Source organism: Amphiura filiformis, chromosome 6, assembly GCF_039555335.1.
Source record: "Amphiura filiformis chromosome 6, Afil_fr2py, whole genome shotgun sequence".
In the NCBI taxonomy this organism is placed as follows: domain Eukaryota; kingdom Metazoa; phylum Echinodermata; class Ophiuroidea; order Amphilepidida; family Amphiuridae; genus Amphiura; species Amphiura filiformis.
The window spans coordinates 44,036,899-44,062,736 of record NC_092633.1 but is presented as its reverse complement, the minus strand read 5'-3'; the positions used below and the strand labels follow the sequence as shown (position 1 = coordinate 44,062,736).

The following is a 25,838-nucleotide window of genomic DNA, read 5'->3' as shown; positions in this document are numbered from 1 at the left end:
GAGACAATACGTGCTTATTGTTAACCAGCGTTCTTGAAAATGAGAAACATGGTGGTTTGCAGACTTAACACGGTTTGGAAATAATTTCTTCATGTTTTTTGGTGTTATCTGTCGTTTACATATTCTTCCTAAAACACCAAAGTACGCATATTTCCAAACATCTAAATTAGCTAAAAATTTAGGACATGTTACAAAACTATATTGTCTAGAATTTAAGAAGAGTACCGTACTTTTAATATTGGCCGGTTATTTTTCACACAGCGACGTTAACTAGGCAATGTACTATTACCTATAACATTAACTAAAACACCAAAGTAGGCCCTACGCATATTTCCAAAAATCTAAATTAGCTAAAAATTTAGGACATGTTACAAAACTATATTTTCTAGAACTTTAGAAGAGTACTTTTAATATTGGCCGGTTATTTTTCACACAGCGACGTTAACTAGGCATATCCCCATACTTTTAACGTAGGCTATTTGTAGAGGTCACGCGTCAATGGGAAAGAGCACTGTGTATTGTGTATAGGAAAACGGACAGTAACTGCAGTATGTTACTAGAAGAATTTAGGCAGATATGAAATGTTCTGGATATGTTCTTTAGTTTGTGGATGAATTTTGCTAAATCTGGTGCATGACTCAATTTCAGTCCTGATTGACACCAAACACGTTCAAATTAGTGTTAACATTTTAATGAAAATATGATATTTTCTTTGAAGTAATGTTTGCACGGTATTTTTTTTCCTCCTGTCAACAATAGCAATGTTATGTAATATTTTAGTAGTCGGTAGTATCCTTCTTTAATGCAAGACCACTAAGCAATCAGCAATGATCACAACATAGGGCCGTGCTCTGTGAGCAGCACAATGTCTAATAGTTATTGTACTCTATCGATTCTTCTGTCCACGACAGGTGGTGGCCGCATTGCATTCTCTAAATTCAGTAAATTTTCATCGTCAACCGTGTAATTGAATGGGATTATTTTGAAATTTTAAAACGCTTGAAATATCACAAACATTTTACAAATAGGCCTATGTTGATAAATAATATAAATACAAGCTAAAACCGTTGGGGTTCGATAATGAACTCCCAAAACTAACCGACTATATTGGAAAATGCCATACGGCCGGGCGGTTTCACAAGTTGCCGGCTCGATAATGTCATCCGCCGCCTGGTCCACGAAACACGGTCATGACGTCACATCATTAATATTAATAACCTGCTCTACATTGTGACATGATTGTGCCGATGACAGACAGCTAGCCACCATATCGCCCGTAAACATGGTAAGCTTAAGATTAAAAATGATACATTGGATAAACAGGTAATTGAACGCAATTGCCACGAAAATTATTTGAAAATTAACATTGTTTATTTGATGATTTGAGCGAATTGATATGACTCAGTATATCATGGTATATAGTACAACAATTACAAGTCATAGTCTAGATATTTTCTCAATTTGAATTTTGTCCACCCAAAAAACAAAATCATCGATCGTGCGTATAGATCCCTGTAGTAGCCTACAATGTACTATAGTAAGAATTCAAATTGAATGAACGCAGCTTTTAACAGCTGCATTCGATCCAACCGCGATCGTATTGCGCATTTCAAACTACAACGCGAACGCACGACCTTGGATACAATGAATGCTATCCAATCACAAGTGCGTTGGCATGGTTGAGTTCACTTCCGCGTTACATGCACTGCCACAGTCGCACACGCTGGCGTACATCGCGCAGTGTACGCAAAAATTTGTCACGCTGTTGAAAGCTGCATTCATTCAATTGGAATTCCCACTATAAAAAAGACTCATTGACTCAGTTCCAATATTAAATTGAAACTCCGACCGGGAGTTCCAACAGGTGCTGTGTATGTGTCATGTGTCTGTATACATGTGTTTAATGTGCATTCACGTTTGATCGAGAAATCTATCTAGACTATCCACGACGACACGATAGTTACTGTGTGGATAGAACTATAAAAGATAGAGGGTGCTAGTACTAGTAGTATAACACGGTCAGTCATCATATCGTCTTCAGTTTTTTAAACGCATTAAAAAAAAAATTTAGATTGTCCAATTTGGCTTCAATTTAGCTTTTTTTATAGCTAACATTTATATATGTATCTACTCTAGGCTATAGCTGAAGTGTTTGCTTACTTTTAGCTGGAAACACAGGCGCTGAAGTACAAATTCCGACCATATTATGAGTCTGTTTAATTCTGCAACCTTGCTTGATCAAAGTTGTTTTGGCAACTATCAACTCCGGCCGGTGATTAAAGATTTGAGAAAATACAGTGCTGGGCAAATGATCTCAAATCGATCCATCTCCCGATTTGCAAAGGTTGACTTGTCATTGCAAACTGATGGTGATACCCTTCCGGTTCTTGAACATGTGAGCCCAGCACTACACGTGTTGATCATCTATTACAATGGGGGACTGTGTGATGTCTGGCGATCACTCGAGAAAAATTGACACAAAATGACGTTTTTCGTGAGTAAAGTCATGGTGAATTGACGAAGGAATATAGCACATGTGTCACTAATATGTCAAGAACAATTCGTAGTGTCCACTCACAAATGAGGGTCAAACGTTAAAGTACGCCCAATTGGGCTTAAACATGGTAAAAAAGAATTCTCAATATGATGGGAACATAGTCAAAAGGATCATCAGGGGTCAAACTATATCGCTATCATGCTGCTGGTACTGTAGGCTACTCTCATGGCTACAGGAGTCTTCCCAGCTACAGGTGCACTAGTTTAAACACACTATGTTCCTGTGTTGTATTTGTATTACACAGGCTTTGGATGTCGACATTTTCCCATATGCACTGCATATTTTGACCTCTCCCCAACAAACGCTGGAGGCGCAGCGTACAGTAAACGTTCGCCTAATGGTGCACCTGGACTCCTTTGCCTTGAGGTAAATTTCATGTACAAATCGAGCTCCCTCCTCTAAAAATCCCAACACGAATTAAGGGTATGTGCCCTTATTTACTGGGAGGCCACTTTTAGTTTGTGTCTAAAATTCCAGTTATGTCAAGGTAGCCCATAGCGCCATTGGGCGAACGTTTACGGTATTATGAATCAACCGAATTGATGCTTCCAATTAAACTTGAATATATATTTTTCTTTTCACTAATTTCAGGATATTCCAGGCAAGAGGAGAAGTTTACCACCCTTAAACAATAGTGATGGAGGTGATTATAATTTGTGTACACCCATATCAAAATGATGCACTTGTCGGCTGCTACATGTGTCTCATTTCATATAATACATGTAGCTAGGACTAAACACCAGACTCATATCAAGTGTAGATCACTTCAAATCATCCCCAAGTCAAATTGTATAATATAAGGAATGTTCTGTGTATTCCTAAACCATGTGACTTGGAATGATTTGAGTGACCTCGACTTCGGAAATGAGTGTGGTATTTGTTCCTAGCTATTATGTGAAATGAGACACATGTAGCAGCCGACAAGTGCATCGTTTTGATATGAATGTACACATTTATCATTTAGCAAGTTCGATATTTCATTGGGTCAGGTTTAAATTTCATAGGCCTATTAGTTACAATTAATTGCGATTTTCAAGTTTATTGTCAATAGAGTTTTGATATCTTATCTAAAGACCATGTGGACTTAGTTCCGATGGCAGAGCACTGCCTTTTTTTAAAAAGAATGTTGCATTTAAAGAACTTAACAAATTTAAAGTTATGAACATTTAAAGTTATATTTCAAGCTTTACTTTTTAAGATTCCTTACAAGTTCCTTATGTGGGCCCCACTCAGATGGGGGAGTTCTGTCAATTTTTTCAAGACAGCTTTATCGTAAAGAACTCTATCTCATGATACAGTAAGTATGTGTCTCAGTTTTCAAGTTATGAGCTTTTGAAGTTGAAACTTTTACATTCAATCTTTTCATGTCATGCATTTTGTTTTAAAAGAAACAAAAATAGCTTGTTTGGGCACTTAAAAAAGAATGCCCTAAAATCCATGAATACCACCAGGGGCCCTAAGGTGGGTCGGTCCCTGGACCCCACCCGCAAGGACTCGCTTGCTCGAAAAATCCTCCCTGATTTCAAAATTCAAATGTGGAATAGCCCACTGAGGCACAGAGCTAAGTACTTTTAAAGCTTAAGAACATGTCTTTTAATGTTTACAGATTTGCCATCACCAACAAAGAAGAAGACAAGGAAGAAAAGAACGCCAACGGGTAAGGGTGAAGTTATTAACTTTTTCACACGGATCTCGACTGCAGACGACAAGTTTCAATTTCTTTTTTAATTAAAAAAATTTCTTATTATTTGGATTCAGCATGAAAAATTCATTAAGGGGGTACTACACCCCTGCCCAAATTTGTGCCTATTTTTGCATTTTTCTCAAAAATTATAGTAAGATATGTATATTATAGGGTCAATGACTACAACTACTGCACTGGAAATTTTTTTTCAAGTCAACACAGACAACAGTTGTGGAGTTGCAGTCAAAAATGAGGGAAAACCAATATTTGATCAATAAATCAATAACTACTTGCCTTGAGTTGCCGTATTTTCAGTGCAGTAGTTGCAGTCCTTGCCCCTATAAGATGCATATCTTATTTGTCACTAATGCGCTATAATTTTTGAGAAAAATGCAAAAATAGGCACAAAATTGGCCAGGGGTGTACATGTAGTACCCCCTTAAACTTAGTACAAACAAGCCCTGTATTGGTTCAGTAGTTCTTAAGATAACTTTCCTTATATTTTGAGTGACAATCTTAGACTTAGACTTTGTATGTTGAAGTCTATGGCTAGCATGGAGAGCAGGGAGACATAAGGAGCAACAGTGAGTTATTGGTTCATTAAAAATCAGTGGAAAAAATTAAAATCGGTCAACAATTGTCAAAAAAGTTTAAAATACCACAATAATGATGTTGTAGTCACGCCACAGGCTGTCATTGAACATTCTTTGCTGTAGGAAATTCCATTTCATGATGAACCACCGACCGTATATTATATTGTTATTTTAGCCTAAGTTCCTGGGCCATCATCACGCAGCAATATAGCAGAGCAGTGTCTTAGCTAGCCACCCGTCTGGCCGTCATTTTAGACGGGAGTTTGCTCTTGGGACGGGGAAAATTAATGCCTTTGACAGATGTGCTATATAATTGTAGGTGTTGAGAAAGGCTATTGACTTTTTTAGTAGACTAGATTAGCAAAACAAGGTTATAGCAGCACATATTTGAACTCTTTGAGCCCCCAATGGGCTGTAGGAGTCTGATAAATGTTTTGAAGGTCAAATTAGGACGGGCTATTCTATTCAAATGACGGGCAACCCTCAATTTCTAGCTAAGACCCTGTAGCAGAGACAGTGTGCGTAGTGCCTACTGCTGTTTGCGTATTATTCACCAAAGTATTAGGGGTCCTGCTATTGCTCAATTGCAACAACCCTCCCGGTCCGGTTTGAAAATAGAATGTAACCCAAATTTGGTATTGTCACCGAAACACAAATCACGATCGATTACGCTAAATTTTGATTATGAAAATTGGAATTTATTATACCAGTACTGATGTAGCCAATGCATGTCACTCCATCGGTTATGCTACTGCTAGGTCCTTTGATGTGTGTATAACCATGTATGCTACTGCTAGGTCCTTTGATGTGTGTATAACCATGTATACGTATGTACTGTGTTATGAACATTCTGTATGCGTCTAATAGTTAAATAATTAAACTTTATTCAATCTTTGATTTTGACAAAACTACAGCACCTAAAGTCTTGATTTTTGCAGAGTATATAATAAGTAGTTTAATAAAGTAGACAATCATGTAAAAAAACAGGATTTTAAAAATATTGAGGGCTTCCTCCTCTGCAAATGTTACAATATGGCTTTAAATTAAAAGTGTCCCATGGCTTAGCAAATGAATTATGGTCACATTAAATTATATGTACTGCTAGGCTAATTTGATCATGATATATACATGTATAGACATACCAGCCCATCCTTTGGATGGAGTAGGTTTTGTCTTTTCTTGAGTTCAGATTTGTTATGCCATGTAGTATAATTTTGTTTGTGTGTGGGAGGCTCATGGATGTGTTTACATCGATGAGTCTCTCACACACTCTACACTGGCATCTCCATCTTTGGATAGAGATACATGTAGTTGTGTATGCATTTGGTTTCAGTGTGCTTTTTGTTATATGAGATTATTAGTGTCATTTTTATTATGTAAAACTGTATTTTTATCTTGCTGTATGTTGATGTATTGATGATGCCGGTGTGAGGTGCACCGACAGTCCCCCTTGGGGATTTTGTCTGTGGGCTTCTCACTGGTATTACTCTTGGCATTCTAAAGTTGTTTGCTTGCAGCTGGTCTGCTATTTTATGCATAGTATTGTTTGTATAATTCTTAAGTTAAAATCATATATTGTAAATTAAGTTTGTTAGTTTTTAAATCTGTAAAGCGCATTGAGGAATCTGAGATTCACAATGCGCTATATAAATACTGTTTTATTATTATTATTATTATTATTATTATTATTATTATTATTATTATTATATGTGTATACAGGTACAACTGATGCCAGTGATTCTCAGCAGTCTGGTGGAGTTGGTAAGCATCAAAATATGGATGGTATGAATGGCAGAGGAATAAATGGAAGCACAGAGAATCTAGTTCCAGATAAGATGCTGCAAACGAAGAAAACCAAGAAGAAAAAACGCAAAAGTGCTGCTCTTACAATTGAAAATGGAGGTGATGGTAAGATATAGCTCTTAAAGGAGTATTTCATGACATTTTTCAGTAGATATCCACGATAAAAGCTTATTCCCAAAATTTCAGTTGATTCCGATTTTGCGTTTGCGAGTTATGCATGATTATGTGTATTACACTGCTCCATAGACAATGTGTTGTAATTTCGTTCTGGTATACCAGAACCACAGTTATGCATGATTATGTGTATTACACTTCTCCATAGACAATGTGTTGTAATTTTGTTCTGGTATACCAGAACGAAATTCAAATTTCACGATATCTTTGCAAAACGAATTAATCTGCAAGAAATTTTTGTACATTAACATTGTAGCCAGAGGTTTCCAGTGATATAAAAATCTCAACTTTTTTTGAGAAAAGTGGGGGGATGAGGCTGTGGATCACGAAATGCTCTTTTAATCAGAGCCTTTGTGATTTGATGTAAGTCCAGCCTAGTGACTAGGGACAAGCCATGCACAAACCCTCTGATCACCACAGCCCCTGAGACTGCACCTCCCCTCTGATCACCAAATATTTAGTGACCGCTGCCAGCCGAGGCACTGGCACATCTAGAGTCAGCGCAGAGAGGGTAGGTCATGGGTTTTTTAATTTTGTTTTTTTAACTTAACAAATTTATTGACTTATCAAGGCTCAGAAGCTGGGCTAGGTAAGATATACCATTATTGATTTAAGCCAAAATGTACAATAGATCTTTTTTTTTTTTTTTTTTGGGTTATTTGTAGTGTTTACACATGCCCCAAATTACACCTACATACATGTATGGAATCATCCAAATTCATTGTTTTCTAAGTCAACAGAGCAATTCTGATTTCAATATCATACTTGCGATATTAAATCACCCCATAGAGCTCTACGTTAAACAGCATGTTATCATCATCATCATCATCACCCCTTCCCGATAATTATTACTAGCATTATTTCAGCATTTTGAGCATATAATAAAAAATTTAAAATTTGAAGGAAATCCTACATTTAAGGCTTTAATAGAGACTTGATTTTGTACCATCCATAATTAGATACAGCAGTAGATGGTGATGCAGAAGGGGAGGGTGCCAGTGTTGCTAACCGAAAACCATCGCCAGGTGTTACTAGAAGAAAACGAGGTAAGTAACTCTGAATTTATTAATTGACCTTTTTGTTAAATCCCATAATTCTTAGCATTTAGACCTGTGATGTTGTCACGCCAATGCGTTCATTGTTAATGCACACTTCATGGCTTTCAAATCTGAAGCAACAATGTTCGCTAAACGACGTGCACATCAGAGTGACATCAAATGATGACATCTAAGGTCTAAACCGCAAAGAATTATGGGATTTACCATGAAAATGTCAATCAAACATTTTGCATGAGGCATTGATTGTACATGGTCAATGGGATCCAATGCTAGAATTTTGAGAATCAATCTTGATTCTTCAAAAGGAATTTTGCAGGAATCAGTTGAAAATAATATTGCTTTTGAAAATTTATGAGATTCAGTTTTGATTCCGGCAATTATTTTAGCAAGAATCTTTGCTGAGAATTATGTATTTGCTACCAAATTATTTTAACCCTATGACCCATGTTGTTGATTTGTCACATTTATTACTGGCATTTGAACTAAAATTTCATCATATCGGGGGTTGAGAGCAAAGGCTGCCAGGTGTTATATATATGGAATGCAGAAATGAGTCGATAGTGACGAGATGTACCTCAGTGAACAGAGCACATCCAGATCTTCGAAAATATATTTGTTTCTTGACTATCAACCCATGTTTAGCCAGTCTATTGTCAACATGAAAACAAAGGAAACCTATACAAATGTAATGAGAGTGTCATTTAATAGAATGAGGGGATGGATGATGTTGCAAAGGATTCTGGGAAGGGTATGATATCTTCTCTGGTGGTCCTATAAGAGCTAACAGTGAGCCTGATAAACTCAACTTATGTTTGCAGTGGATTCATTTGATTTAACATTCCACATGTTTTCAGTTCTGTTCTCAAAGATTGCTGTGTTGTGAGTTTTCTGTTTGATCGTTTAGATCATTTTCATCTTTTGTAATAATAATTAATCTTTCATTATATTCATTTAGGTAATTGAAATGGTTATTCATGTCATAGAAGTGGATTTGTCTTCAATTTATTGAATTTAAATCCAACTGGATTTTATCTACTTTTTACATAATTTTCCACTGGGATATGTGCAGGGGGTGTACAGACTTTAATTGGAATAGCCCAATGCTGGCACCTTAACCCCCTGAGCACTACTTGTCGATCGAACATTGCCTCTGATTGGTCAATTACATGATATCTTCACTTTAATTACCAATCAAAATGGAGCTTTGCAAATAATTCACCCCAATTTTTTTGTGTGGTGAAATTATTCTACCAATGTTGCTGATTGGTCCAATTGATAATAAAAACTTCTTTTTGGCCAATCGGCAGGTAGTTCTCATGGGGTTAATAAGGGAATAGAATTGTGACTGTAACTGTTGATGTGTTTGCTGCACGCTGTCTACTAATCCATTCTTGCACAGAGCACAGACAATCTAGAATACCCCGTTCTATAAGCGATGAGGTCTTGCAGAACTTAGAACCGCCACCGCTACCGCCGCCGCAATCCCTTAATACTACATCTGCAAAGAAAAAGGGGCGACGACCGCAATCCAAAATGTATGCTGGTAAGTGACATGGAGCTAATTGGTGGGTGGTGGAAGTAGTAAGTGTTTGTAGGTTGAGGCAGTTTGTGGCCATACACTACAAATGAGCCGTAAAGTCTGCACATTGTATTCTGAATTACAGTGTAAAATGGTACCTCAATTTGGTGCGACATGATTCTCATTTGATAGCACGAATCAATCTTCTACCTATTTCTATAGAATCCTTATATAGCTCTAGTCTTTGTTTGCTTTGGCTAAATCCTGTTCAAGTGGTGGATTACAAAGCATTACATTTTGTCTAGGTATGTATAACCAACAATTAACAATGAGAGGACATTGGGACATTCCTGAACCTCATTGACTTGGGGATGATTTGAAATGACTGCCAATTATGACTGTTTGATATTTATTACCAGCAGTGTGGAAAAAGAGATACATGTAGAACTGAAAAAGGTACCATTTTATTTGTTGAAGGAGCAGAGTTCAACAAACCATAACCTCGCTTCTGGATATCGTTTGAAGTCAAATGACATATACCATTTTAAAGCTTATGATATGTATTTTCTAAACACGAAATAAAACAAAATTGACGGGGCCAACTTTACGGCTGATTTGTGGTGTACGATCACATTTGAAGAAGTGCTCCCTATCCTAACCTTGATTTGATCACAAACAAGATTTTCACAGCATCCCAGAATACACCATGTGTTGTACATGCAGATCTGCAAACTGTCCCTCATCATTTTGAGGGACAGTCCCTCATTTGGGATTTACCAAAGTGAAAAAGAGGGACAGTCCTGCTCTCTGAAAATTTCAGTGATGACAAATTTATATGTAAGAACAGTAGAAAATTATACAAATTTCACTTTAAAATTTTGTTAGTATTCTCTTTAGTCTATTGTGATAAATTCAGACCTGCAAAACCTTCTCTGAATTCTGAAAGTATTGCACATCTCAAGTCTTTGAATTTGTCGGTACCTGCTGGTTGGTGTATAAGGTTTTGGTCTCAATGTCCCTCTTTCTGACTTTGGTAGGTTGGCAGGTCTGTACATGTCACTTTTGTGGAATTTGAACTTTTTCAGTCAGAACAAACATGACATATTTTGTCTTTTGCAAAAGCATGGTGCATTGTGGTGATGTGGTGATAATCTTCTTTGATCCTACTCCTAAATATTCCTGCTGATCTGATCCTATCCTACCTGTAATCAATCATAACCATCTAGTAGAGTTTTGGAATTAAATCTAATACTGGAACTTACTTTTTGCAACTATTGCGATGTTGCCTCTGGAACCACCAGACTTAATCAGGCAACTGACCCGCTGGGCTTGTCACGTGATAGACGGCTAGGTATCGTCCCGATGGCCCGGTCCCATGCATGAGATAAGTTAATGGTTGCTCAATGCATTCCCAAATGGCTTCTTTTATGCCTCTCCTATGCCATTTTTCCTCCTGATCAAGAATAACGACTTCCTCGTTCTTATTTGAGTGTTCAGTGCCCTTTAAATCATGTGACTAGTCAAGCGGGTCAGTTGTCTGATGAAGTCTGGTGGTTCCAGACGCAAAGTCGCAATAGTCGCAAAAAGTATTAAAGTTCCAGTATTAGATTTAATTCCAAAATTCTGTTTGAAACTACTGGATGACTAAGAACATTCACTCATAACCATCTAGTCTTAAAGGAAGTCTCTGGCAATCACAACATTATACTTTATATGTAAGAAAAAAAATTATCAAGCACAAATCACATGGTTTTATTCAAAACAAGCTCATAGTAACCATAAAAACAAATAAAAACATACGTCTCTCAAAATTCCCGGGTGCCGAAATTGTCGAGTGCAATGACGTCCCAGAATACAATGAAGGCTGACAACAATTGAGCACAAATAAATTTCGGCATGGTCTCCCTGGAAGACCAGTTAAAGAGTTTCCAAAACAAGAGGAAATATTTTCTTTGTTTGGCTATATCTTAAAATCAATATTTCCAACTTCTGACTGATTTTGCTTGATCACATCACATTCGAGGGGGTATCAAAAAGTTTTTCAAATCACCCAGAAGTGAAGGGGTTATATAGATGAAATTTTGTCAGTGTAATCACTGATCCTTATGTACATTATGGTCCAAAAATGGTCTCATTAGTATGTTTACTTTTGTTACAGGTGGCGCTAGATGGGCGGTAAGCGCATGACCTGCAAGATGGAGAAAAATGAGGCACACAGCAAGGGTTAGGCCTACAATGTCGTAAAGTCAATGATGAAATGAATGTTGTCTACGGTGATGATTGCCCATCATATGGCACTGTTGCTTTTTGAAAAAGGAATTTCCAAACTGGCCTCATGTCCCTCACAGAAAAGCCAAGAAGTGGATGTCCATCACTTCGAGATAATGCGGCCACAGTGAAGAAATAGGAGGATCTTTACTTTTAAGGTTATGCGCTTACCGCCCATCTAGCGCCACCTGTAACAAAAGTAAACATACTTATGAGATCATTTTTGGACCATAATGTACATAAGGATCAGTGATTACACTGACAAAATTTCATTGCTATAGCTCCTTCACTTCTGGGGGATTTCAAAAACTTTTTGATGCCCCCTCGTATATGTAAAAAAAGACATGTACCCACACCCCACACACATGTATATATGCAGTCAGGGAAACATTATCATATATTTCTTAAGTAATGTATTTAATGTGATTTGTTGTCCTTTAGATGATGGTATGGAAGGAGATGGACCACTTGGAAGACCACCCCCAGGAAGCGGAAGACAGAGGAAGAAGAAAAAGATGGCAAGGTATTTCAACAGATTTGCCCTTTTTTGCCAACAGAATATTAAAGGAGACCCTGTGACCTTATAATATATAAAACCTACTCCCAGAGGCGTAGCTAGCTTTTTTGGTCGGGGGGGGGGGCAAAATAAATTTCGGGGGCACAGACAAAAAAAAATTAGTTGCATCATACAATACAAAGGCTTTATTGGGACGATGTGCACATGTAGCGCGCAAAAATTTGGTATTTAACACTATGTTCGCCCATTATCAGGATGGAAAGGGCTTTATCTTTACGATGTTCTTAATTAACTGCATAATTACTTACTTCTTTACTTAGGCACTCATATTGGCCTGTAATGCATAACAAAAAAATCAACTTTGCAATTTTGCACAGCATAAATCTTAAGTGTGTGGAGAACATGAGACAAATGATTAAATTCCTTTGACCTTAAGGATACTCAAATGTGTATAATTATGTTTCTCTCACCACTAAGGGCTATAATAAATACATGCTGTTAATTTCTCTTCCATAGGATGCCAACTTCTGGTGATGAGAATTATCATGCGGATGGTGAAGGTAAGTACCTACTGTGTCCTGAAATATATTTGAATTGTTTGTTTATTAATCTGTTGTTTGTAGTATATGTACAAAACTGGAGCACCCTGTGTTCTTTTGATAAAACAAATACTGCTTTTATATTGAGGTTCTAGTTAAAACTATGGGTCCGAGGTGAGATCAATATACGCATAGTTTTAACCTGAACCTCAAATATTAGAGTTTGGTGATTATGGCTTGGGTTGGGAATATCATAATGGTTGTAAGTGGTGATCAATATGCTAAATATTTTTGCTTTTTTTCCCTCTTTATAGCTCAATTGATAAGGCGTTCAAACTATAGTGCGAAAGGTTGCGGGTTCAAACCAGTGGTTTAATATGCTCTTGTGGAAAAATTGAGTCAGCTTGATATTCCCCTGATCAATTGTCTTCTTGTAACCGGTATGAAACTCAGGGAGCTGATCCTGGCAGTGTAGGTCAATTCTCGCGTTTCACAATACAATGCGACTCCAGCGGTCGCTGGGTCGAGGCCAAAATAAGCAGTGCATCATGGGAAAATGAGTCGACATCCAAACCCCGCGTAATACGAATACAATACAGGAACATGCATCATTGTGGGACATTATAATGACATTTAAAAATGTCATTATAATGATGTTACATGCAAATGCACACTAAAACAACAATTTACAATATCCATTTTATATCTATTGATCACAGGGAATCCTTCGTGGAGCTGTTTTCAACATATTTATTATCACACTCGCGTGAAAATTCAATAGTAGCTAGAAACGGCGATGTCGACTCTGGAGTCGAGAATTTGACTACCAGAAGCATCCGCTGGCGGCGCATCATATTGTGAAGCGTGAGAATTGTGGAATGTCTAGGGTGCGCAATCGTAAGCTGCAAAGTCCCAGATTTGTTGTTTATGTGGTTTATGGAATGATATGGGGCTGCTAGTACGGTAGTGGTCAGCGACAACCTATAACATGTGCTGAGGCTTGTGGATCAACATCTAGGCATTGTGCCTGTGCGTAGCGCACTATAAATCACTATGCTCTTTATTTTTATTTCTAGCTATGTCAGTAGACATGATGCTAGCAGCAGAAGATATCATTACTGGTGATAAACAAGCTGATGAAGACGAAGAGACTCAGCAGCAACAGCAACAAGCATCTCAGGTAACAGTGTTACCAAGCCAACCTGTGGAAAGACTATTTATGGAAAGAAAGAGTGAGTAGAGCCTTATAACGGGGCACTCCACACGGATAATGTGCATCAATGTGTACTTGCGTGGCCTGTATAAATACTGAATGGGCATAACGTGATGTGCATGGTGAATGCTTAAATGTTATATATCTCGACTTTACTTTTGCATTTATACGAGGGGGTATCCAAAAGTTTTTGACATCACCCAGAAGGAAAAGAGCTATATTGATGAAATTTTGTCAGTGTGATCACTGGTCCTTATGTACATTATGATCCAAAAATGGTCTCATAAGTATGTTTAATTTTTTACAGGTGGCGCTATGATGGGCAATAGGCGCATAACCTTTTCATGATAAGATCCTCCACTTTTTTGAGTTTCTTCACTGTAGCCGCATCATCTGTAAATGATTGACGTCCACTTCTTGGCTCATCTGTAAGGGACATGCGGCCAGTTTGGAAATTCCTTTTTCAAAAAGCAACAGTGCCATATGATGGGCAATCATCACCGCAGATAGCTTTCATTTCATCATAGATTTTCTGAGCATTGTAGGCCTAACCCTCCAAATGCAGGAACTTAATCAATCTGTGTGCCTCAATTTTCACCATCTTACAGGTTATGCGCCTACTGCCCATCTAGCACCACCTGTAAAGAAAGTAAACATACTTAGGAGACCATTTTTGGACCATAATGTACATAAGGACCAGTGATTACACTGACAAAATTTAATCAATATAGCTCTTTTCCTTCTGGGTGATGTCAAAAACTTTTTGATACCCCCTCGTACTTATCACGGCGTAAGCGATTGCAGACGACAATTAAAATGTTTGAAATGTCACAAAATACATTTTTAGAACATCCATTTATGTCAATAATTATTGTTTTAAATTAATTCATCACCGAAAGTTAATAATCGAGAAAGATAAATTAATTAGCAAAATAATAGATCCAGTTGGTTAGAAATGATTGGTTGATGCATTCACGTGTCAAGCGATATCGCTAGGAAGTTGAGATTTCTTTAACTCGCAAAAGCAACGTCGTGTTTGCCTCGGCGATTTGAATCGATTGATCGGCTTGACTCTCTGGAAATGTAAGTAGATACTGAGCATGCGTGAGAATCGCTTTTCTGCGAAAACGATTGAGTATAAATTCAGCTGAAGACAATTGTGTGTATTTAATGCTCCTTGCAGGTGGTTTCACTAGTGAAGACAAAGGTAGATTAGCTAAGAGAAGAGAGAAAGAACAACAAAGACAGCAGCAACCAGAAGTTGAGTCAGACATCACCACAACACAAGCTGCAGTGGTAGGTTCTCATAGCATAGGATAATACAATTTGAAACAAAATGTTGATAATACCGGTATGATTAAAGTTTAAACTTTTTATCCAAACACAATTAAGTTATTCCTACCTCTCAGAATTTGAGACTGTGGTCTAAGTTCACAAAATGTCCAATGTGGATGTGGTTTGAAAATTGGTCTTATTTAAAACTTGGTCTTATTAATAAATGCCCCCCCCCCCCCTTGTGGAAATTTGCAAAGCCTCATTTGGTTTATTACAATTCATAACGATATTCTGTTTCTTTTCAGTCAACACACAGAACTTTTCTGACATTCGGTCTGTTCTGCCATGGTCTTCTAGCTGGTTTTGCACTCTGGCAGTGTGTTATAGTGTACATGTTAAGCGATCCCATCCCTCTGTCAGATAAGACAGGTGATCAGCAATTCTTAGAGCAATATAGTCGCATGGGGCAACCGGCACTCTCTATGTACTACTTTCTACTTGCCATATGCACAGTTTCTGTATTTGATAGGTAAGTTTCTCACATTACAATAATAAACAGCACTTTAATACTATAGCATATTTCCAAAACCTGATTAAAGCACTTTACAAAAATACAAAATAAAATACCTGATGAATATTGGAATCCGAGATTCACAATGCGCTATATAAATACTGTTTTATTATTATTATTAAAACAAACAAAAAGGCCTAAATACAGCAGCAATCAGTACAGGTGAGTTTTTAGGTTACTCTTGAAACCATCCACAGTGGGGGAAACTCTATTTAGAGGGATGCGAGCCTATACACTGAAAGACCTATCACCAATTAATCTGCTGCTCATGGGTACAACTAGATGAGTTACGTCTTTAAGGCCAAGCGTAAAGCCTCTCTGGTTGGGATATACATTGCAGGTCTTCAAACAATCAGACAGTGGATTGGTGACAGGTCAATCAGTTATAAAATTATTTTGAACATGATTCGTTTTTTCAATGGGAAGCCAGCGTGAGTCAAGCGGTGATGAAGGACTTGGAATACAGTGCGTGCAGCTCTGTTCTGTAAGCGCTGGAGACTAGCAATATCTGTAGACCTGCAACCAAGGCATTAGCGTAGTCTAATTTGAAGAGAGTTTCTTGATCAATATAATGACAAATTGTGGAGATATTCCAGAGAAAGAAATTCAAAGATAAACATCAGGAGGTTTCATGAGATGGCATGTACATTGCTGAAGATTACACCCAGTTTTTTTATTGTAGCTGAAGGTGTTATTTCAGTACCACCAATATGATGTAAATTGTGGTGTTGAGAAGCAGCTGCATGTAATTTGGGGATGCAGCTATGAAAAAAAAATCAGTATTGGAATCATTGAGTTTGTTTTGTGTCATGCGGCAACATATTTCTTCCACACAGGATGACAGTTTGATAAAACACTAGCAGCTTCAACTGGAATACTGGGATTTAATGTGAAATGCAATTGAATATCATCTGCATAGCGATAATACATGTACCTACTAAGATGAGTACGGATTATTGAGCAGACAGGTTGAGCATATACATTGTAAATGCCTTTGGACCAATGACTGATCCTTGTGGAACACCATAATTCAGAACATAAACGTCAGATATTGACCCATTGATACTGACAGGAAATGTGCAGTCATATATGATTTGACCCCACTAAGAGCTGTGCCTTTGATACCAAAGGCATGTTCAAAACGATAAAAAATAATGATCAATGGTATCAAAGGCAGTAGATAAGTCAAGCATGATCAAGAAGGCTACATTGTCAAGTGCACTGTCAATGTTGTATTTGACCTGCGATAATGCGGTCTCAGTACTGTGTTTGTTTTTGGATTAAAGGATTAAAAAGGATTTTAATTTTTTACACTCTCGCTGGCATCACTGAATGGGCCTTTAATCATAATTCTATTATTGTCTTGCAGGTTTGATATAGCAAGACCAGACAGACAGTTCTTCCGAGGCTTATTAACATTCCAATCAGGAGCTGTATCAATACTAAGTAAGCAACCTGTATCGGGCTATTCCATTTAAAATCCACACTACCCCTGTGGAAGATTTAGCTAAAGTCTGCTACAGAGGGAGTATCAATTTTGAATAGAACAGACAATTGGGTAAATTCCATTTGAAATACTTACTCCAGTTGTTGAAGATATAGGTAAAGCCATAATACAGGGGGAGTATGGGTTTCAAAATGATTAACTCTGACCAATTACATTTGAAATTCATACTCCCCCTGTGGAAGATATTTCCAAAATCTTCTACAGGGGTAGTGTGGATTTTAACTGGAATAGCCCATCAATCTCAAGTAGTTTTAAACTTTCCGGAAACTAATTTATAGTTTGTGTTAAGGCCGGCGTCGACAGGTCCTCTGTCGGAATCCTGTCGACAAAGTGAATTATGTCAATATATCGACAGAACTCCGTCCATGGCGACATAGTGCAAAGGCAATGGCCTAGTAAAACTTCGTCAGGCAAGCTCATTTTCACTCAAAATATTGGCCATTTCCAATGTATTTTCAACAAAATGCAATGCCAAATCTTATCTTTTACCTACTATTTCACCAATTTTTCATGTTATTTGCCTTCAGGGGTCATACTTTTGCCTTGTTTTCTGGTGTAAATTGTACACTTTATCGCTACATGCTCGCTATGAAGACGGCCATCTTGGAAATTGCTGAAATTGCCGATGGTGTTTCTAGATATTTTTAGGTTAAAATTTTTAAAATATTCCTAAAATCAAGAAAAAAAAGTCCTGGTATTTTTTCGGAACCCAAATGTATGTCGACAAACTGTCGACGTCAAGATACGAAATATGTCGACATCAAAAAACGGTGCCGACGCCGGCCCTAGTTTGTGTTTACAAGTTTGGCCTTTTAAAAATAGGTAAAATCATGGAAAAGTGCAATGGAAGCTTGATATTTGTTATGGTATTTCAGAGAAGGATTCAAAGTCATGGAAACATTCGTCGTTGGGCAGGAAAAACCTCGTATCGTATATATACGGTGTGCAAAAAGTTTGTTCCGCCCTTATGCCTGGTTTGCCCCAAGCATATCATCACTATAGTTAGAGGGCCATCAGCCTTTGCCCTCTGGATTACTTGCTATGAATGTTCTTAAGGCGTAAATGGTGTAAAAAATTCTCCAGGCATTTTGAATTTCCTGTAGTGTGGACAGACGTCTGTTTTTAGGAATTTAAAGAACCACAAACCTCAGAGAATTTAAGGATGACGTCCAAAAAACCCGACTATGGCTTGTCCAAGGAGAGAGAAATTGCTAGAGAATGGAGGAAGAAAGGTCTTAACCCCAAAGGGAAATTGTGGTCTATACTCCTTATTGCAAAATCGTAACACAAATTGTAGATAAAGTCCAGAGTGTATGACCAAGCCTGGACAAGAATAAGGAACTTCTTGGGCCATTTATAGTGAACAGTATCTGGGGAAAGTGTGATTTGAAGGTGATCATGTGATTGACCACCAAGGATACCATGACTTCAAATAAATTGGTTTAACATCTCTACTAATATACCAAAATAACAAATAACAAAATATATCCTAAGATGTATTGTGTAAGTTTAATTTTGAATACATTATAAATGATTGGGGGTGGGGCGAAACAAACTTATTGCACACGGTATACTTGTGGCCCTTGAACATGTTTAAAACAAAATTACGAAGAGGTTACATAAATGTAAGAGATTTTGCTTTAAACATGTTCAGGGGCCAATGACACATGGGAGGTTTTCCCTGCCCAACGATATGAAATATTGATTGTGGCTTTCGATATTTCATGAATAAAGGTCAAGTCACGGAAAAGCAATGAAAATCCTTTTCCAAAGAGAATGTGCTAATTCGAAAACTTGAAAATGTGAACGAGAGATTTGCACCCAGGGAGGCACTTGTATATCATGGTGTATATCACCCGTATACAGAGACCTTCAAAAAGTACCCAAAGCAAGTATTTTTCATTAGTTTAAAATAGACCCAAAGCTAATACTGTATGAAGTAGTTATCCTACCCTAAGCAAGTATTTTACTGCTATGAGTCACGATGAACATACCTAAAACTCCTGAAGAAAAATTAATGAAAAAGCACACGTTTTGAGTACAATTTCACCATAATTTAACCTTCATTTCAACTGATTTGTTCAACTGAGTAAGGGTATACGAAGCAGCCAAAAAACAAACAAAAAATCGATTTTCATTATCTGAATCAATATATTATTGAAAAATAACACATTGGTGTTTTGCAAAAGTTCATTCTACAAATCATATACTTTGAAAACTTGCTTAATTTATTGTTGTTAATGAGTTATGTACGTTTTACAAAAGTGTTGATGTTTCAGCCCTCTTTACAACATAACTCAAGAACCACATGACCTACAAAAGTATATCTGTGATATTTGAATTCTTCCACATGCATGCTCGCTATGAATTGAGCAATACAATTTTTGCTAAAGCTCACTACCATTCGCAAGATGCTGAACTACTTTTTTTTCTGCTGCTTTGACCAACAATGCATCGTATAACCTTAAGGTACACTTTTTCATTATTTTTTGATACCCTTAACGAGATACTCACATATCGCACCCAGCCATTAAAGAAAAGACCCTTTTTACATATTTTTTGTACGTGGGTGATATGTACAACTTGAAATACAATATAAAAACATAGAGGGCAGTGTTTCAAGTCAGTAGCCTCTTATACATCATTAATTGGGATCTTTTATCGTTTTCTCCTCAGTTTATCTTATATCACTGATCTTCTCAGTCAGCATAGCAGCCATTGATGATAAAATTAGTTTATATTTTAAAACACATCCAACATATTGGTGAGTATCTTATTACAAAATTTCCATGACAACAGCGATCCTGATTTTAGACCACCCTCGCTATATAAGGACTAAATTTATACTTTTGCATCAAGGTTTAATTTTGCGTCAGGGTTCAGCAGTTGCCAAACACTTTAGTTTCAAGGTTTATTTATTTATTTATTTAATTCTTTATTTAATTCTTATTTAACTTGGGGTGACCAATCAATGCACTGGCACTGTTCTCCCTTGGTTCCCAGGTTGAATGTAGTGGAAGGAGAACAGGGCTTCGATAAATGAGGGAAATTATGGTGTAAAATACAAGGTCAAAACAACTTTTTTAAAACAAGTGAAAGCCACTATTTTTCTTGGAAGTTTTTGTCTCAGAAAATAATTTTCAAATAATCAGAAAAGCAAGAAACGTACCTTTATAAAATCAGCATCACTTCTGTCACATGAAAAGATGATCAGATTTCTATGTCCCCTGTGATTCCCACGAGGGGTCAAAGGTCATTATGGGGCCAAAATTAAAATTTTGTTCTATCATGTTGTAATATACCTCAAACTGTTCCTCTCATTGCTAGGAATAAAAAAAAGTCAATTGTCATTCTGCACTAGAATGCTTAGTTCAGGAGTTATGGAATAAACTAGGTCAAATGTCAAATAACTCATGCACAGAGGCCAAATTTTCAAAATGCAATGATTTAATCGCAAATTGTCTCAAATTACTTCTTTCGGTTCCACTAATGTAGGAACAGAAAATCCCAAACCCATAGCACCCTGTACTAACGTTGAATAAATGCAGAATTGCGTCATGCAGTACAAAATACCAAACCCGCTTGAAAATGTTATGTAAACAGCAGTGAAAACAAGTGAAGTATGTCAAGCGCTTGTGTTGTGCGAAAGCTTTGAAGCTGGCATTACCTGTTTTCTGTCAAAAATAGCTATAAAACAGTGACTTTTGGAACAAAATAAAGCTTATTTGATGGAATAAAAGGTATATTTGTACAAACAGTACTGTTAAAAACATGTTTTTAACCTTGTTGCGAAAGTATAATGTGATAAATTTTCGAGTCAGACATCAATTTTTCCTGGGGATTCGAATAGTGATTTGGATTTTAGTGTGTTGTTTATATCATGCCTTTGTTCATTATATAGATATTTACTCTGCTATTCTGTTTTTCTTATCAAGTGTAATTGCTTTATAATGTTTTTAAATGTGTTTACTATAATTTGTATTGGTTGTATCTGCCTATTTGAATATGTACTTTTGTAGTTTTTGCATAATGTATTTGTAGGTTTAGTATCTCTGTTCAGCGCTTTGAGGCCTGGCATAATGTGCTATATAATTTGCTTTATTTATTTAATTTATTTATAAATTAGCAATTTAACCTTATATAGCTCGGGTGATCTAAAAGTCAGGACACCCCATGTTAACAAGGCGAAACATGTGTTTAGAGGATGTGCTAAATCAATAAAATGACCAAAAATCAGTATCAGAGGATGGTGTAAAATTGTGGTAAAATTAAAGAAAATTAAAAGTTCAATTCTACTAAATCTAAGTAAATGAATGCAAATTTGGCTAATAAGCCCAATCGCCATTCTAACTTCCGGTTTTTGAGAGCAGTTTTAGGACACTTTGACCTCTGACATATCGGGAAAATTTACGTAATTATTATTAATTTTCTTATTATTGTCACAATTTTGATCATTAAAAATACCAAATAATTAATTTTAAAACATTTATATTTTTTATATTTGTTTTAAGTATTGTAAAACATTTTAGAGTATATTTTGAACGTAGAAAAACCCAATATTTCTGAAAGGTCAAAGGACAAAGTGTCCTAAAACTGCAAAAACTGTCCCACAATGCATTACAAACTTCCAATGCCGATTGGGCTTATTGTTTGGTAATGTTCCCGACTCGTTCTGCTTGATTGTATCACATTTTTGTACTGGCTGCAGTTGTATATAACTTTTGAGATATGACAGTATGTGATGCTGATGGCGATATACAGCCATTGTAACACGCATTTTGTACGCATTTCATATTGTAGCATTATTTATTTATTATTATTGATTTCCCCTGTGCAGTGAGGAGGATTGTCCTAATGGTGGAACACTATGGTAAGTATATACATGTATTTGTTGTCAAATCATATTAAATGGTAATCTTGCACAAGACTGCTTCCTGTCCTCATTTGTCAATTGTCTGGTTTGACTACTGAGAAACTAACTTATGTGTTAAAAAGTGGCAGACTTTGCAACAAGATTCTTGATGCATTGTACAGTTGTGTCCAAAGTGATCTTTTGTCAGTGTTTGTTATTGAACACATATTTATGAAAAGTGCAAGTTTCATCAGCCTATAAACTGAAATGTAATTAAGATATAGATGATGTAATGCATAATTTACATACCCTAGAGGAACCTTAACATGGTGATGAATTATTGAAGTGTAAGTATCATGAGCAGAATCAGTTTTGATTGAACTTCACTATATCTTGTCCAATATTTTAAAACTCATAGCTCGAGCAATGATCATATTTAGAACCAGTATGAAAAATGCATTAAATGAGTAAAAACAAGCCTAATATTTGTTCAGTGGTTCTTAAGATAGCTCTTGATATTTTGAGAAAATATATAAAGACTTTTTGAAGCCTATGGCTAACACACAGAGCATCACATTAGTTGTAGACACAAACATTGTATAATGACAGTCACAAACTGTAAATTGACAAGTTTTTGCTTGAAATTTTCAGGGAAGACACAGGTACTATAGCTCAACAATTAAAAATCTGGCGGATAATCAACCTAATTAGAGCCATCGGAGCGGTGCTGGGATGGCTGGTTTTATCACTTGCTCCTACCACTGACTTCACATCAGGTATGTAAGATATGTAAGAAACTAAGGTGCATTCAGGGTGTTAGTTATAGCCACATGTCCACATGTCATTTTGGACAGGCAGTTTGCTCCTGGGACAGGCAAAATGAATGCCTGTGATGTATCAAATAAAGCTTGAATAAGTTCTGTGAACTCAAAACAAAGTCAGACTAATAAATGAAGGCTATATCAATAGCTTTTTGAACTGTCTGAACCACCAGAAGGAGTTCATGGCCTGGTTCATGTTTGATCAGTTTAAATTTTGGACTGGCAGTTTTGGTGAAAATGACGGGCCACTTGTTAAATCCTACCTAAGACCCTGGGTATTTTATTAGTGTCCTATCTCTTGCATACAAACCTGCCAACAGGCATGCTACGATTGCTGAAGTGTGGTGGGGCTGAGAGAAGCATTTTCTTTTGGGGGGTCAGATTTTGTGAGCTATTCTTCGCTTCATCTGGAGTTTGGTAGTGATGTTATTGCTTTTACGGGGTGTGCCACAAGAGTGCCAACAAACTTGTGCGGGATTAGGTTAGCCCAAATTGAAGACAAAAACTGCCCTTTTCAAAAGTCACAAAGTATGCGTATGCTTGTCACCAAAGTTGATTCATGGCTTGTTACTAATGGGAAAAATCCATGTGGTTGAGTGCAGTTTAAAATCCTCACCAAGTGAACATTGATGCTAATGTGTATCAATTCTTGATCATTCAACCATGCAAATCCCCTTCTTGGTGCAGCGTTCAGCACAGTGAGTTGCAAATTGACCAGTCCCATTCCTTTTCCCAATACACATTGCAGTTAACAAGCATAGGCCTATTTTGTGAATTTTGAAAAGGGCAGTTTTTGTCTTTAATTTGGGTTCATTCAGCCATGAAGTCATGGACATCTTTCATTTCCACACAAAACTTAGTAAACAGTCATTATTTCAAAGATAGTTTTATATTGGTACAAGGTTTTATTTTATGCTGTTAATGTTATGACAAAATTTTGAGAGGGGGACTTATTTCTTGTGATCAAGGGTGAAATAAAGCGGGAGACGGGAGCCGTTTGGCCCCCAGAAACTCTGCAATGGCCCCTGGTTCCATCTCATTTGTAGTTGACCAGGGGACACTTTTCTCACGACACTTGCCCCCTGGATAGTGAACCAAAAATATCAAGTTATAAAGCAAATAGTGCTTATTTAACCCATCCAGCATTATCAGCATATCTTTATTTTTATTGGCCCCTTGGTAATTGGAAGTGGCCCCTGGTTTCTTCAAATCTAGGGGCCACTTTTTTCTGCCGAAGTGGCGCCGGGGTCAAGCTCTATTATTTTCACCCTTGCTTGTGATGTGTTTATCTGCATATCCTGGTGTTCTTAATCTTTTGGCTCATTGATTAGACAATAACTACGCCCATATGTTTTGAGGTCATTTTTGATATAAAATTGATCGGTTGAGCCCATATTTATTGAAATGAGCTATGAGTTTTAAAATATTGGACGAGACGTAGTCGAGTCCAATATTTTACAACTCATAGCGAGACCAATAAATATTACGTAAAGCATCCAATTTTATCATTATTATGTTTTGGATCCAATATTATCACAACTTGGATCCATCAAAACATAATAATGTGTGAAATTGGATAGGTTTGTGTAAGGCTGAATGGCTGAGGTAATTTTCAAAGGGAGGGTGAGCTCCTGAAGAAAAGTACAAAAATACAGAGGCCCAACGCAAACTTCATGCATCTCATATATATTTTTTTTAAAGCGCAGTGATTTATAGTGCGCTACGCACAGGCACAACGCCTGAACGTTGATCCACAAGCCTCAGCACACTTTACAGGTTGTCGCTAACCACTACGGCCCACATCATTGTTAAAACAACAAATCAGGGACTTGAGTTTTGTACGAGTTACGACAAGACAATTAGCAGTAAGTTCCTTGTCCAGGGGAATTTCAAGCTAACTCAATATTTCCACGAGAGCGCATTAGGCATCACCAGGGTTTGAACCCACAACCTCTCGCACCCTAGTCGAACGCCTTATCGACTGAGCTAACTTGACTGTTACTATTTTTTGTCTTTGCTACAGAACATTTACATGATGCTGATGAGCCTTTATGGGATGAACAACAAGATTTAGAGTTGAACAATATGCACCACACCAGTCCTTGATCTTCCTGCTTTGATGAAGTAGGGGCTAAGTATAAACAACGAGAGTTAGTTGATGAACAATATGCACCACACCAGTCTTTGATCTTCCTGCATGGATGAAGTAGGGCCGAAGTATAACAACAAGAGTTAGATGATGAACAATATGCACCACACCAGTCCGTGATCATCCCTAAGTGGTCTTTGATGCTTTCCTTGAAAATCGTAGTCTTGTTGTTGGATTTAAAGTGCTGGAAGTGAGTTCCAGTCGTTGATTGTTCTAGGGTAAAAGGAAAACGTATTAACGTCCATGTTGACTTGTTGTTCTTGGTAACTGTTTGGATGGCTCCGTTTGTTTATCTTTGAGAAAAACAACTCTTTTGAAGCTTATAAAATAAAACAAATACATGTACTAGTATGTATCAGAATTATGAAAATTAAACTAAACTCCTCAACAAAAGTTAGGAAAGTTTTTTCAAGCATCTATATCTCAGATTATTTGTGACATGTTCATATCGTGTTGCATATCAATGGATAGCTACATTAGGCCCCTTTACAATGATACCACATTTGAAGCAATCACCTTTTTCACAGCTGAGTACACGCCTTGTGAATGTAATGGGGTCTCAAACAGAGAAAGTGCCAAATTGACCATTATTCTGTGCAGCAAGCTGCAATCCCATATCTTCACAATGTGGGACCTAATGCAATCCAACAAGATGACAACGCTCGCCCCCATAGAGCCCGGATAGTCAGAATATGGCAGTAGAGAGAATGGAATGGCTTGCCATCAGCCCAGACCTCA

The 25,838-nt window shown here is 37.1% G+C and overlaps 1 protein-coding gene across 2 annotated transcripts; it reads left to right on the top strand.

Moving 5' to 3' along the window:
• Positions 1 to 1,212: 1,212 nt before the first annotated feature.
• Positions 1,213 to 25,618, top strand: LOC140155465 (uncharacterized). 2 transcript variants are annotated; one of them, XM_072178325.1, is made up of 16 exons: positions 1,213 to 1,285; positions 3,149 to 3,200; positions 4,164 to 4,214; positions 6,554 to 6,742; positions 7,771 to 7,857; positions 9,269 to 9,412; positions 12,098 to 12,179; positions 12,690 to 12,733; positions 13,789 to 13,944; positions 15,109 to 15,221; positions 15,506 to 15,729; positions 17,141 to 17,217; positions 19,955 to 20,042; positions 22,116 to 22,148; positions 22,782 to 22,906; positions 24,975 to 25,618. In XM_072178325.1, the coding sequence occupies exons 1-16, from the start codon at positions 1,283 to 1,285 to the stop codon at positions 25,055 to 25,057; spliced, it is 1,551 nt and encodes a 516-aa protein (XP_072034426.1). In that variant the 5' UTR covers positions 1,213 to 1,282; the 3' UTR covers positions 25,058 to 25,618. The 2 variants fall into 2 exon arrangements, with proteins under 2 accessions (XP_072034426.1, XP_072034427.1); XM_072178326.1 differs by lacking the exon at positions 9,269 to 9,412.
• Positions 25,619 to 25,838: the final 220 nt, after the last annotated feature.